The sequence below is a fragment of the Strongylocentrotus purpuratus genome, unplaced genomic scaffold, assembly GCF_000002235.5.
Source record: "Strongylocentrotus purpuratus isolate Spur 01 unplaced genomic scaffold, Spur_5.0 spur5_scaffold_5, whole genome shotgun sequence".
NCBI lineage: Eukaryota > Metazoa > Echinodermata > Echinoidea > Camarodonta > Strongylocentrotidae > Strongylocentrotus > Strongylocentrotus purpuratus.
This window is the reverse complement of record NW_022145611.1, coordinates 11841192-11857287: the sequence shown is the minus strand read 5'-3', so window position 1 is coordinate 11857287 and position 16096 is coordinate 11841192. Positions and strand designations below refer to the sequence as shown.

The window sequence follows — 16096 nt, the reverse complement described above, 5'->3', positions numbered from 1 at the left end:
TGCTGCGTCAATGAGAAATGCATCATCATTGATCATGGAGCATCAAATTACATCATCATCATGGAATCAGTTTTTAGCATCGCCAACACGCGGACAATCTTATTTTTTAGGACGCGATTTGTCAGTTTACCAGCGCCCCTCCTGGTTAATGACATTTTACTATTTAAAAATTCAACTACTTGAACTAGGTCTATTTAACTTTTAGTTTAGTTTTAAGCTTAATTTAGATCTAGACTAGATCTAGACCAAATTTTCCGTCTCTTTCGTTCGTTAGCCTCTTATTGGGGTAGGGTCGGCCGGCTCTCTCTTTAGAGACGGAAACCGTCTATACACATTCCCTTGATAACGCCACGGCCATTTCAGGTCGTAGCGTTTTGCCCCCAAAATCCCCCTAAATGTCATTTTACCTTGTGCATGTTATATTGTAAATTAGGCCTAGGCTATAATAATTCAGTTCCACTTACCAACTTGACTGAAATAATCCGTTTAATGGTCCCTTTTAAGGAAATTATGGGTCAAAATCGACATCCATGTTGAAAATCTTGCAAGCCGTGTTAAACTCTCGCTGCCGGAGTCATCTAAATCAATCTCATCCCTTCTAGTCTACGCCGAAGGCAAAATGATTATGAAGGATAAACTGTGCGCCATCTACACGTTCGTAATGGCGTTATCACAGTTTTTCCTTCATAATCATTTTGCCTTCGGCGTAGACTAGAAGGGATGAGATTGATTTAGATGAGTCCGGCAGCGAGAGTTTAACACGGCTTGCAAGATTTTCAACATGGATGTCGATTTTGACCCATAATTTCCTTAAAAGGGACCATTAAACGGATTATTTCAGTCAAGTTGGCAAGTGGAACTGAATTATTATAGCCTAGGCCTAATTTACAATATAACATGCACAAGGTAAAATGACATTTTGGGGGATTTTGGGGGCAAAACGCTACGACCTGAAATGGCCGTGGCGTTATCAAGGGAATGTGTATAGACGGTTTCCGTCTCTAAAGAGAGAGCCGGCCGACCCTACCCCAATAAGAGGCTAACGAACGAAAGAGACGGAAAAAATTTGGTCTAGACTAGATCTAGACCTAGATCTAGACTAGATTTTGTTTCTTTAAAAATTACCAGTTTGCAGCTGGACTTAAATTTAAAAACATTTTCAGATAAATATGAAATGTAATTCTCAAAACTATAGTGCAAGGTATATCATATCAACTTCAAGCTTTAACGTGTGTGGTTGTTCATTGCTATTTGAGCAATTGAGTGTTTGTATTAATAAATGTGAAACATGCAAGCAGCTAGCGGCTAGCAGCAGAAGCGAGGGGTCCTAACGGAAAAGGAGGTCAACTTACGCCGAAAACTTCCCGGTCCAAAAAAGCACACCAGGGCGAAGTTCACGAAGCTGCACAGCAAGCGATAAATTGGTTTTGATTTCAGTCAGATGTCTCTCCGATTCCTCCTCAAATTCCGAGGAGTACGGTAGCAATTTGTTGTAAATCAATTCTTTTTGGTAGCGGGGATCTTTCCCGTCTTGCTCATCCATGGTGAATGCAATGTTTGATCGAATAACAGCTTCCAGCTCAGATTTTACAATGAATTGCCCATTTCACAAGGCTGACATGTTTTACCTTTTTACACACGTCATGACTAGTCGATATGGTTTGCAGGTTTCAGACTTTTATAATGACTGTGCTATGATAATGGATCACAAACTAAGAGCTTATTTTCTTATATTGTTAATTTTATAAGAAATGTTTGCCATTCAAAATGTATTTTTGCTTCATTTGAAATTCATTGGTGCTCCATTATACATAAAATATAAAAGACAGAAAGAACAATTTCATGCTGACTCTCCCTACCAAAGAAAATGGATTTAACTATTACAAGCAATGATCTAATTAATAAAGTTAAAAACTACAATCTTTATTGTTTGAAAAAACATGTTTCTCTGAATATCTCAGTGAATTAATGAATATTATATTTATCAGTTAAAATGTTGTTTTTTTGTTCTATGGTGATTAAATCTAACTTTTATTATCTAAAGAGAATGAACGAGGGTAGGATATATTTCAAGATTGTAAACATGGCGACAGGAGCGTCTGCTTCGGCAAAACAGATCGTTTGGAGGTCAATAGATTTCGAGATATTTGGGAAAGTTCAAGGTAAAACTGGTTATACCAAAAAATTACAACAGTAAAGTATTGTCTGAACATTTTCTGAAATTATGCGCACATGTTAATCAAGAACATTCCCGAAAAATAGAAATGATGAAAGTGGGAGGCCCGGGAGGAGATAACGTCAACGATCCGCCTCGGGAGCGTGGCGGCGACTCCGGCTGTCCATGCCGGTGACAGCAGGATGCACGTGTACCAATTACGACTATTACTACTAGACCTAGTACCAGTACTACTACCAGTACTAGTCTAGTAATTTGTGCATAAAAGAACTCTACTTCAATTCACTTTCTTTAGCTTTCATCAATTCACAATCTCCCTCCCTCTGTAAAGTCTGGTCACTGGATTTCAAACCCACACACAAAATGCAAGTGTGCACCATCTCCATCCCAAGCCTAATTTGCGTGGATGCATGTATGAACCAGACAGAAGGTTGAGGGCCCCAGTGCAGTCTGATGTGGCTCGGGCCAGACAGGCACAGAGCCAGGCTCATTAAATAAGAAATTAATAGGTCTTCAGAGAGTATTTATAACTGTAGGGTAATAAGTACTAGTATAATTGTACCTATAATAATTTACAAGATATAACCTATACCCAGACGAGTGTTGTTCGGCAGTTGATTTAAAACAGCAATTTGAAGAAGTTTGAATGCATTATTTCATAAATCTCATAAGACTTGACCCATCATTTTTCTCATTGTTGAAGTAGATCTTACTAACTACATCAGACTGTTTATGTGAAATAAGATATATATTTGTGAGTTTTGAATCTGCTCTGGAGTTGTTTGCTTCACAACAAAATATGATCATCTGCTTCAGAGTTCAGAAAAGTGTAGAATTGGTTGCTTAATAATTAATCAAATATAGAAAATCATTTGAAAAAAAATGTATTACTTTTAAGATACAGCAACCTCTGCAAAACTTTCCTTATTAAAAGCGAAATTAACTTTTTTAATTATTTTTACTTTGTGGTTATTTTTCAGGTGTCTTCTTCAGAAGGGTAAGTAAATATTGAATTGATATAGTATTATCTTTGAACTTTTTGGCCTTTTGGGATGACTCTATTTATTGTTAACAATAACAATCAAAGGAAATGGAAATAGTATGAATTTTGTTACATTGTACAATCTAACAATGATATACATGTATGTACAGAATATTCTTCTTTCTAGATATTTTAGGCAGTTTTGCAGCAAAAGTGTATAAAGTCTTTTCTATAATTATTTTACGAAATGGGGAAGAGTTCTTTTCAGAAATAACAACAAAACTTGTGTTTGAGTTGCAATAAAATGTGATCTTTTCAGCTTGCTGAGCTGTATGTGCATGTATACATGTACAAATACAGATACTGCTTACGAGGTATCCTTTTTTGTTTATTCTTATATAAGTTAACTCTTACGCCCAGTTGGTTGACATCTAATCAAATAACCCTAAATCATGCATGTTCCTGAAAACTGACTTCCCTCCTTTATAAACGTTACTAAAACCAACGTCATACTTCATTCCATGTTGTGTATATAAAATGACCCCAAAATCTAATCAGTTCAGTGGCTCTGCAAGATACAAACACGTCTTGAGTTTGATGGTAATTCATCAATCAGTTCTTGAGATAATGCGATCACGAGAACGGGACGTGCGGACAGATAACCCGAAAACATAATGCCTCCGCTACATACAATTAGTAAATGTTTAATCCCTATTTTGTGTCATGGTTTGTTAAGAGGCTGTTGTTAATTTGTGTTCAATCATTAGCCATAACAAGCAGTGGAGATGGCTTTTGCAAATCGTAATATCAACCTTTTTAATTCCCAATCAGGATACAAGAAGGAAAGCAAAAGAGCTAGCCCTCACAGGATGGGCACAGAACACCAGCAAAGGAACAGTCATAGGACAAGCCCAGGGACCTGTGGATAAAATCAAAGTGATGTGAGTGCCGTCTAATAGACCAAAGAATATGAAGATATTGTTGATATTGTTAATAGTAAACTAGGAAGTTGCAGCTGCCAACTAACAAAATGAAATTAATATATGAAATGAAAGAATGAAGAATTGTGAATGACCACTGCCTGGAATAGAAGACATAGGAAATCTAATCTCTTTTTTTGTTTGTAAGGTTATAACTACTTTTAGGTATTGTCAATATGGAGTATTAATGTATTACACATTTTGTTTAGCGATTGCAGTGGTCATATTTAGTTTTGGTGCTTTTTCTTCTTTTAAAAAAAATTAATATTTGCAGTACTTTAAATAAAGGCCTTTTACATGGGTTCCATTAAAAACATTACATTTTTGGAAAAAGGATGTTGAAAACAATTTTTATTTAGCATCTAAACTTCTGTACTCTATAGGGAAAAATATGACTGTACTTCTTGTCACAAGAAATTAAGTAAGGAATGTGATAAATTGATATTAAATTTGTACATTTAGTAAACATGTACTTGTAAACACATGTACTGTCATTTGGATTAACAGTGTTTTGAATTCCAAGTCTAAGATATCACCCTACATGTACATCTGTGGAAAATTTTCTTTCATTTTTTTTAAAATCACAATCCGGAACAATTTCTCCCCGTTTTACTTTTTGTCCTTGTAGGAAAAGTTGGCTAAAAACTAAAGGAAGTCCAAAGTCCAGGATCGACAAGGCCGTGTTCTCCAATGAGAAAAATGTAGATGAGCTGACTTTCAAAACATTTGATATTATAAGGTAGCATCATTAGCATCAAATTGGGAATACTACAGTGAATGTACAATTTTAGTATTTATTTTTTCAACATTAAATGTATATGGTTTTATTTTCTCAAAGTCTGCAGTGATGTAACTTTCATTTATGATTTGCTATTTAATGTATACTAGAACAGTTAAAGTCAGCTTCATTGTAACTAAATGTTCTGAAGAGAATACTGCCAAATTGTTTGTTTTTTGTTAGTTTTAAGTGGACAATGCTAAGTTTGGTTCTGCACCTGTACATGTACATAAACGTTTACAATGAAACACCTTGAACCCATAACCATGCAATACTAAAACCACCGACACAATAATCTAGTGCCACAAATAATCCTTGTGTCTCCTAGAATGCCTCAAATGTCTGAATTTTCTAGTTTATCACAGATTGCATTAGTACTCCAGCAGAACATTTGAATCAAGGTTCCACTTGTAAAACCTGGATATTAAATGAAAACTTCTTTACAAAGATATGTTGAGCTTGAGAGGTATACAGACACAATTCTGTACAAATTTATTGATATGCTATGATTATTATTCTGAAACATGGGGGGGGGGGTTTGAAGGGAGATGTACACATAGTTATAATCTGGCAACATTTCAAGTAATCTGTTTTCTAATACATGTACAAAACATTTATAACCATGTTATATTGTTATTTTGAATGAAGGGGACATGTATTCATTTCTTTGCATTCGTAAAGTAAAGCTTGACAGTCTTTCAATTTAATGTTTTGAAATTAAAATGGGGACTTATATTAGGTTTTGATTTTACACTCGAAAAAAACACTGTAGAATGAAATCTGTTTTACAAATTCAACTGGGTAAGAGGCTTACTAAAGTTATAATGATAATTTTCCATTTCAGATCAATAAAGTCTGTACTTTACCTAAAATAAATTAAACATAAAAAGGGAATGCACAGCAGTTCATGTACTATACCAACTTCTGGAATAAATTGCATTCAGGTGTTTTGTAAATGAAATTATAACAAACATTAATACTCTTGAAGTTGACTCTGCCCTATTAAAAATGAGGCAGCTTAAGCTTTAGGAAGTGCTTACTGCCACAAAATACTGTCCATGCACATATGTATTTAAAACCATAGTTCTTGTGTATACGTACATTATCTTTTGTTTTAACATGTATTCAACAGCATTTGAAAAGGAAAGTCATGTTTTATTTTCAAATTAAAGAACTTTAAAATATTTGCAAGGTTTGTTATCTTATAATAAATATGTTTGTATGTATGCCTGCAAAAATGTATTTCTTATTTCTTTTTGTCTTTGTTTTTCATTGTGATACACAACCCCATGTACAGAACTAGGCCGATCTCATTTTCACTAAGTCACAATATAGAGTTATCAAGACTTCTGTTATATGATGAGAAAAATATTAAATTAAATTACATGGCCTCTAACTGCAAAGCGAGGGAATGTCCTTTGAATGCATACCAGTACATGTTTATAATGTTGCAGCTGGGGGACAAAGTGTAAGAGGTGTGCCCTAGTCTGTGATTGGCAAATGTTCTAAACATTTTGACAGTTGATAAAAATATCCCATTTCAAGGAGTCGATTACCAACATCATGTCAGATGTGAATGTGATACAATGCAAATGCCGACTGATTATGTTACTGGTCCTAACCGGTTAACACTACAGCCCTCGGTGACCTCGAGACTGCTCTACCTCTTGATTTCATGTTGAGACAAAGAAGTATTATTACATCACCTGTAATAAGGCATTAGCTTTACCATTGCTCTTAACTCGGTATTTGTACACCAGTCTTACTTTTATTCCACATGATATCCGACAATATTTCACTTTCCATCAGTGAATTAACCCGTCTTGCCTAACCTGACTTAAAACATACTTCCCTCAGTTACTTAATGTGATTCATAAGTCTATGTTTCTATTCACATTCTGTAATTTGTAAGTGCTATGGTACCTTTGTTTTTAGCAGTCCTTAAGGATCAACATTTTTATATATTTGTAGAGTCAGAAAAAATAAATTATCTTACAGGTGAGAACTGAACTAAAATTATAATTGCATCTATTCATTTGTAAAGATGCTGATTTGAAGTGACCTAATTTATTGAAACACGAGTTCACACATACACAAATAGTAAAACAAAACAGAATGTTGAAGAAAAGTAGAGAATTCCCAGATGAGCTTGAAAATCAGATGTCTATGCACTGTAAGTTATCACATGTTGCTCCGAACTTGAAGAAGGTCACATCAAGGTCATAAATCCAGATAATTTAGCTCCATGGTTCGCGAAATGTGTGTCATTTACAGTATGTTTCACTACCTTTTGAATAGTCTAGTATTCTGTAAGTTCATGATTTGTTCTATGTTGCTATTTCCATTCACATCACTGTGATATTTTCATAACAGTAGCCACATCTGCAAATAAATTGACAAAGAAAATAAAACATAGATATTTAGTAATTTCCAGTAACGGTACCAGATACATTTTGCTAAAAATTTTGCCAGTAAAATTACAACTAAAGTATTTTAAATATATATATCTAAAAACTCTCCTGAACAAATATACCTGTACAACTGTACTAGCAGATTTTTATATACTTAATACTGTAAACTATTTGAAAAACTTAGATCATTACCAGTGGGAAAAATACTTATGATTGAATTTCTGAATGCATTAGAAATATAATATGAATACGTACTAGTTAACCTTTTTAATGGCATGGCGTGTACAAAAAATGATCACATGTTTTACACCAACAGTCAATTATTTGATTCAATCAGACAATAATTTTGGGAGTGCACTCTGCTTGCACTAAACCAAGAAGACAAACTGAAATATCAACTCTAAAATTCCATTTCTCATTATTCCAACAATATCCTGAAACATTGCCACTTACTATCAAAGCCGATCTTCTCCGTGATGTTCTTTGTCTTGACACTTTCCTCCTGATTGGAAATGAAGACCTTTCCGCCATCGAGCTCCTTCCAGTCATAGTTGGCCATCCATCTCTTGAGCTCAGTGTCGTCAGAAACTCCCAGAAGCTCTCCAAGTTGTACCTTCTCAATCGTCTGGTAGGTGCTGTTGATCACGTGGCAGATGACTGGATTGTGGAGTAATTCAAAATGTTCACACACAAAAAAAAATCATAACATAATTCCCCATTTCCAAGGGGCAAAAAGAATACATGTGCAGTAGTTGGTTTTACTCTGTTCATTTCAAATTGATACAAGCATGCTTGCTTTTTAAACAAAGGCCTCAATTGAAGAAAGCTTATGGATGATTGTCTGATATAACATAAAATCATGTATATATACGAATTGGATCTGATGTAAGTTATTAAATGTACATGCAGCAAATGCTGTTTTTTTGTTGGTCCTTATTCATCTGACCACATCATGCTTGCAACTGTTGACACAAAAACAAAGGGAACCTGAACGTTTCCTTTAATATTGAATGTATATCAGGAGTTTATACTACTTACATTTTCGGATGGCATTGTGGAAACCGGCAACAGTCTGTAACGCTGTAGTTCTGGACTCGTACTTAGTCTGTTGAGGTACATGGAACATGGATGGAAACTTGACAATTAGGGCGCAGAAATATCAATTGTAATGTGGATAGTTGTGGACAAAACAGAATCTAAGTCATTATGAATTAAAAAAATTACAAAAATCGAATTAATTGTATTAATACACCTGTAGAACGATATATAGAGAACCTTCAATTAATAATTTCATCTTTATTATCATGAAAAGGGCAAGTGCAAACTACATATTTTGTCCCATACTTTTATACTGACCACATCAAAGATTTCAGTATATTTGATGACTGTATCAGGCCGATAGCCCCAATAGAGCTTGAATCAGATAAAACATTAATTATAAAATTATTTTTTTTATATTTTTTTTGTTTTCAATCCATGTTAGGCAATCAAGTTCAGTAATACTTAGTAAATGTATGGGACATACCTTGTACTTGCCCAAAACCCATTAACTTGAACAAGAGCATAATGACATTAGATGAAATATCATGAGGAACAACCTTTCTACTGCTAGATAAAATACTTCACTAAGAAACCAAAACTATCGAGAGTAATTGAACCCTTTATTTACAATATGCTTCATAACGATGAATTGGAGATGATACTTAACATTTAGTTTGAAGAAAAATTGAAAGTCACATTAATAGAAACTATTGAAACTTACCCAGAATTCTTTGAACTGACAAGTTTCTAATAATCCTGCAAAGTAGCAGATGGATGCTAACGGTTCCTCCTGTTGCTAGAAGTATAGTATTAAGGAAAATACAACTGAAACAAATCTAACAACACAGAGGCTGATATTTCTTTTAACAATTGGTCTCGGCACATCCAAAAAATAAGCACTGTCTTTAATAGAAGAGTATGGCCGAGGAGTTAAACTTCCTCATGCTCCATCAAAAAAAAAGCACTTCTTCTGATACTGATGATTTTTCAATTCATGTAATTCATGCGTATTACCTTCACAACCCCAATGCACAATAAACATAAGAATAGCACTAAACATTAAAATTTGTTATAATACTGTATAACACTTGCAATATTTTGCCTTCTTTAAGAAGGGAAGGAAGCACTATGTAAGAAGCTAAAGTGTCCAGCATTGCTTTCCTTTTATTTGTTAACAAAAGTTCTCTCAGATGAATTATTCTGACAATGTTTCTCTCAGATAATGTGTCAACTCATGAAAGGAACTGGCACCTCTGCATTTATGCCTTTGCAATAACTACCTCTAAGGTTTATCAAAAAAACATACCTTTAAATGCTATAAAGCCGATGTGAAGAGTTTTATCTTCAAATGGAATAGTGAACATGGAATTGGGAGAGGTAAAAATAATTTTAGATCCTTCATAGGATCTTAATTCCCATTCAGGTGTGACTGGTATGTTTATAATGGACAGCTGTGTGTGGTGTGCACTGTGCATGATTTGTACAAACCTCTCTTGCCTGTACTGAGCCATGGTCTTGGGTATTGACAGATTGGAGTGACAGCCTTAATTTGTTTTTTTCCCTTCTTTTCTTCAGGTATCTAAAACATCTTAGATAGAATGTTGAAAATAGTTGGCACAAGTACTGCTTGGGCTCAAAACGCATTCATACCGCCTGTGCTACAGCATTTTTGTATTGTACAAAAACTGTACAAAAACTGTACACTGTACACAAAAAAGCCGGTATTTTTTGGGAAGAGCGCCATCTACTGTTCGAGAGTTCGAGACCTGTAAACATCGTTGCAGTGCTAATTACACAGTAAGGCTAGGCCTTATGCAGTTCTACGGTCTTGGAAGTGCAATGCACTAAGCACGTACATGTACGTGGTGAGCAGTCAAGTGGTTAACAAGTCTCCTTGGTGACCTTTTACAATTATAACTACAGGCAGGCATATACACTTTCTTTAAAAAGGATACAACATCACTGTCCAGAAGGCACTTGCATAGGATGATGTCTGTGTGTGGAAGGTTGGTCATAGCCTTGAGAAAGATCAGAGCAGCTATTGGCATTTTGAAGTGTGATGGGTTCAGCTGATACCTATGGGCATGAAGATGGTAAAAAATAGAGAGAAAAGTCATTGACAATATTGAGGGGTGATAGTGAGCACTACAAAAAAAATAGGTTTTTTGTTTTCCCCTCAACCACGCCCCCCTTGAGTAAAAAAAAAAAAGAAGAGGATTCGCGCCGAAAAAATGGCATCTACCGGTAACAACATTCCCCCCTTTCGAGTAAGAAAATTGGGACAAAGTTGGGGGAAAAAAAGGGCAAAATAGGGAAGAATAGAGAAAATAAGAGGGAAATCAGGAAAATCAGGATAAAATAGGGAACACAGAAAAAAAAGAAAACAAAAAAATTAAATCGGGAAGAAGAAAAAAATCTGGAAAAATCAAAAAATTTGGGGAAGCCGATTTAAATCGGGTTTTTATCAGGCCTGAATATTTCAAATGAAACTAATTCTAATTTGCCTATATCTTTGTGGAAAAATAAGTATGAATTTACCTAGTATCACTTACTGTCAATATTCACATTTTAGAATTAAATATTACACTGGATTGCTACCTCAAACTATATCCTCGCCAGAATCAGAATATAAATCCTACTTATTAGTTCTGTATAAAATATTATATCAAAAGAACATCAAGTTATTTGATGTTCTATGACCCTATGTGGAAAACAAACTCCTGGATGTTTGTCCATTTATTTTCTTTCTCTTTTTCCCCTCCTGAATCAGACCAGACTAAAAAATTAAATCATTACATTTTGACAAATGCCTTTTTTTAATCCACAACTTATCAGTGTGCTTTGGAATCTGAGTTGAAGTAAAGTCATCATGTTTGGTTGTAATTGCATGCCTGTAACATCTTGTATACATACATGTACCTGTACTAACATTTATCCCACTCGATACTTACAGCTTGAGAATGGCAAGATTTGCCTCCAGATCATATTGGTTTTCTCTCCCTTGGATTTCCACATAATTCTCCAGTAGAGCTAGATTTTCTGGATTGTACCTGGCCAAAAAGAATAGCAGGGAGAAGAAGAAAAAAATCAGTTAAGCAATAATAATCAGGATGGATATTAAAAGGAGCAAATTAATTACTGCAAACTATTTTACTCTGGACGTAAGGGGTTCTATGCTAAAATACAATTATATTTTTAAAAATAAGTTCAAAATCATTCCTGCAAAAAGATAGGTACAGCTTCTTTGATAATATAGATACACTGTAAAAGATGGACTTTACATGTACATGTAAATGTATGAGCATAGAAGTAACCCAAGTTACCCAACCATGATTTAAATTTAATTCACAATTTCTTTTGATAAAACAAAACAAAAAAAAAGACTAACTGATAACTCAATTTTAAAACATTTTGAAATGATGATTTACAATAAGATGCCAGCTCTGGTAACAACAACAAACATAAAATGAAAGAAGAATGTGAGTATGAGTTTGGACTTAAAACATTGACTGACCATGCCTTAAAAATATAAACAGAAAGGTTATTTTAAGAATTAACTACCCTCTGAAATAAGAATGTAATCTTTTGTAGGTGCGACATCTCCTCCTATAGAACTTAAACTTGTGTCCTTGTTGTTAAGAACAAAGAGTGCAGCTGGATCAAAGTCTTTCAAATCATCATTCAGCAACTTAAATACCTGAATCATACCAGGGAAAAAAATTAATTTTTATTTTTCGGGGGCTACTTTTCAACCTTGCCTGCATGAAAATATCATTCTAAAATTTGTTTCGCATTGAACTCTATGCAAATTTTCGGGGGCTCTTTTCTGATTTTCGGGGGCTCTTTTGGGCATTTCGGGGGCTATTTCGCCCTGAGCCCCCGTGTATTTTTTTCACTGAATCATACTGTATGCCCGTTCACGCCTGTACTCTAGGGATGAAATTCCTATATGCTTGAGTCTTTCAGAACAGGGTTGTTGATTTTTTTGATTTTTTTTAAAAAATCAAAAAAATCGGATTTTTATGATTTAAATCAGATTTTTTTTTTTTTTTCCAACGAAAAATAATGGTCACACTTAACAAGTTTTAGACTATATTTAAACTGTTTTACACCAATAATAGTGGTCAAGTAGTCTTTTGAACATTGTGTATTGTACTATTTGACACAATAATCCACTTATATACAGGTAATTTTTTTTTTTTTTTTTTTATTTATTTGCATTATAGAGAGGGACATTTTATGGAAGCCCAAGTAATGTTATGTATTATGTATACATTTAAACTCTTGAAATTTTTATATCAGTCTGTACGTTAACATCTAATTTGAATGTAACATTTAACCAGATTTGCAATAGGCACTTCCTGATATGCTTGTAACAAAATACACATTTTATGTTTTCATTACAGTGTAACCTCAGTTCCAAATAAAACTTCAATAAATTTTGTTGCAAGATGCAGGATAAGCACCACTGTCCACCACATCATTGATGTGCTGTTTTTTCAAACTATTACATGAACAAGCAAGCACAGCAGTTGTATTGCTGCATACAGTAACACTTGCCCAGCAACTTTCCCATTTTTAAATTCTTACTTATTAAGTATACATGTGTACTTTGAAATTGTGTAATTGAATGTATGGGTATTGATAAGAAAATACACAAGCATGCAAATATACATGTAATTCTTATCAAATGTACACATATGCCTTCAACTTAAGTAATTGAAAGAATGGGTATTAATAGTAACAAGAAGGAGGTACATACAAGTAGTTCAGCTGTTTTGTAAAAGTATCCAAGTTGTGGACTTTGAGCACCTTTGTAGATTTTATATATTATTTTATTGAAGATTTAACAGTTTGGTGTACATACAGAGAGTTATTTATCATTACTTCGTTAGAAACTTGTTGTTTTCATCAGTTTTTGCTTGTTTTACAATTTGAAAATAAAACAGTGGTGTTAAATCAGACTCCATGAGGGTGTATCATTCTTTTAAAGTATCTCTAAAGCATGTGGAACAGAAATGAAAATGATTACATTGAAAGTATCTGTTAAGAAGAAGAGAAAATAGAGAAAACTAATTTTTTCATAAAAGTTGATTTAAATCAGTGATTTTTTTGAAAAAAATCAAGTGATTTAAATCGCGATTTAAATCATGTCGATTTAAATCAAACAACCCTGTTTCAGAATATCACAATAATCTCACTTCAGACACCAACGTGGTAGCTCTTCTTCTCTGAACAGACTTACTGACTTAAGCTTACTTGCATCTCTCTTTGTGAGTTCATTTTATACACATGAACAGTAATATAAAAGTGGTCTGATAAAGGCCATATATAATAATACAAAGTTACATACACATGTTTTGTAAGGTGAGAAAAGGGCATATTGGCCAAGTACTTTGTTTGCCTTGGCAGCTACTTTATGTACATCCTGAGAAAAAAAATTAGATTTAGAGAGAAGTAAACCCCAAGAACCTTTTCCTCATCAACTGTTCTATATCCTCAAGTTGATCAATAACATCACTTTAATGATTCTGGTATTGATGCTGAGGGTTCCTGCAACTTTGGTGCACAACTTGACACTTCTCATGACTGAATTTAAGCTGCTATACCCTTGACCAGGGCACCAGGCCTCAGGAGGCGAGCTGGCTCAGTCGGTAAAGCATCTGTAATGATATGGATATTCTCGTGTTTACGTTTTCCTCAAAGGTTCATTGACCTACATGTACAAGGCAAATTCCTGGTAGATTTCGCTAGAACTATGTTTACAAACATACATGGTGAATTCCTTGTACGCTATTTTTAACACCTGTTCCGAGACGTTGCGCTCTTAACTTTGGCTCTACTTTTTCGGCTTGGCCGATTGGATTAGGTGTCGCTGGGCGTGTCGCCACAGTTGACTTAAATTTAATTAGGCAAATTTGGGAAATAGATTTGTATTACAATTGGAAGGGTTTTTCCTTGTTGCCGGGTCTGTTCACACTATCGAAATAGTATGAGAGAGGAAGTGAGGATTACATGTGTGTAATAGCCAAAAGCATGTGGGCTCGCTAGTGTGGACGGACATAGCAACATTTATCCCTTTTTATATTCATTGCATTAATTTCCAGGGTTGTTGGGTCTCCGGGTGATTTGCATCTCTTGTTTGAAAGATTAGAATGTAAGAGACACAGGTGGGTGCGTGAAAGAAGTATGTGAGGAATAGAGATGCGGATCATCCAGAGCGCCTTATATCCGAGGGGGTAAATTCGCCAAGAAATATAGGACCTTTTAATACGGAAACTAATTATGGGTGGATTGATATTACGCAAAGCGTCTGTGTGACACGCCTCAATTTTTGGGAGGACGAGGCGTGTCAGTTCGGGGGGATAAAAACCGAGTTGCGTCTCTGGAGCGGGACCTCTTTTCCGTTACGATACCGACATGAGTTGCTAATTTGCTTCAATTGGGTTGCCCAGCCCCAAAACATGAACTTCGTGATTTTATTAATTCTACGTTTATTTTAATAAATCTTCAACTCCAATCAAGAATTTGTTTTAGTGACTTTGATTTATCTTCGTTTTCTACACTTCAAGAACCTAAGTTATACTTTAACATTTTCTGAGTCGGTACTAGGCGGGGCGGCTTTGGCCACCGGGCCGTCTCGCCGTGGATCGCTTCACATCCGTCTGTCGAACCAAAGACCCCGGGTTCGACTCCCACCCAGGCAGCTGACTGAAGCCTTCGTTGTGTGTTAACGTGCCCCTTCCCTTGTTCATAGACGCAGGTTATGTCAAGTGGAAAACACTCTGACTCTGTCCCTCGGATAGGACGTTAAATGGAGGCCCCGTGTAGAGAAGAGTCACTACCTTTGCATGTTAAGAACCCACTGCACTATTCGTATAAGAGTTGGGGGAAACCCAGGTGTAGTGGTCCCCTTGCACACACCCCCAGTATAGTACGATAATACTCTGTAAAGAGGTCTGTACTCAAAAGGAAGAAGAAGCTTGCGGATGAACTTAAAGCTTCAACTTTGCAAACCACATGAAGCATGATCATGTTTATTTATTTTTTCTCATATTAATTACTCTATAGACTAGTCTTGGTCAGACATAATCTCACTCAATATTGGCAGACCTGGGCCTACTCAGAAAACAGGTTTAACAAGAATAAAATGGTTATCTAGCACATTCATTGGATGATTCGCTGACGTTCTGAACATGCACACAGACATAGGCCTGCGCCTGGGTGCAGTCTCAACAACAAGAGTCACGTCACTGCACTCCAGCTCCATAGCTTTTACATGTGATTTTAACATTGACATCTACAGCTGCAGCTGGAGGTGTTTTACATTAACAATACATCATTTTCTGTGAATAGTATTTTACCAATTGAACAATTTATGGGAAGCTTACCTATTTATACCATGTAACATCGACGAAACAGTAGCTTGTGCCTGTTCAAAAGCCATTTTTCAAACCTCTTTTGCCTGTCCTATTGAAATGCACGTGTGGGAATGGTGATGAAGGTAGATGTTGAAACAGTATGTTTTATCAATAAAAAGAAAGTAATAACCAACAAATATATGATTTGATACATTAAAATCAACATTTAAAGATATGTAAATTGTAAAATGATTTTTTTAATTATTCTTGAGAGGTTTTTTACAGTCATTACACCCCAATTGAAGAAAATGTTATACAAAAAGCCTCGATCCTAAGTCTAATTATGTACTTGTGTAATGTAAAATAC

At 35.0% G+C, this 16096-nt stretch overlaps 3 protein-coding genes across 3 annotated transcripts in view; 1 reads left to right on the top strand and 2 right to left on the bottom strand.

Moving 5' to 3' along the window:
- Positions 1 to 1671, bottom strand: part of LOC590127 (proteasome activator complex subunit 4) — a 37325-nt gene extending 35654 nt beyond the window's left edge. Inside the window, exon 1 of the mRNA XM_030999469.1 lies at positions 1353 to 1671. Coding sequence (XP_030855329.1) covers positions 1353 to 1543 — 191 coding nt within the window. The 5' untranslated portion in view covers positions 1544 to 1671. The remainder of the gene's footprint in view (positions 1 to 1352) is intronic.
- Positions 1672 to 2059: 388 nt separating this feature from the next.
- On the top strand, positions 2060 to 5667 carry LOC587592 (acylphosphatase-1). Its single transcript, XM_787309.4, has 4 exons — positions 2060 to 2162; positions 3157 to 3173; positions 3990 to 4099; positions 4767 to 5667. Exons 1-4 carry the CDS (start codon positions 2084 to 2086, stop codon positions 4879 to 4881), a joined length of 321 nt encoding a protein of 106 aa, XP_792402.1. The 5' UTR covers positions 2060 to 2083; the 3' UTR covers positions 4882 to 5667.
- On the bottom strand, positions 5370 to 15890 carry LOC587575 (eukaryotic translation initiation factor 3 subunit K). Its single transcript, XM_030999471.1, has 7 exons — positions 15760 to 15890; positions 11320 to 11418; positions 10324 to 10444; positions 9090 to 9164; positions 8366 to 8432; positions 7781 to 7984; positions 5370 to 7298 (listed from the first exon to the last, which is right to left on the bottom strand). The coding sequence occupies exons 1-7, from the start codon at positions 15813 to 15815 to the stop codon at positions 7267 to 7269; spliced, it is 654 nt and encodes a 217-aa protein (XP_030855331.1). The 5' UTR covers positions 15816 to 15890; the 3' UTR covers positions 5370 to 7266.
- Between the last annotated feature and the right edge of the window lie 206 nt (positions 15891 to 16096).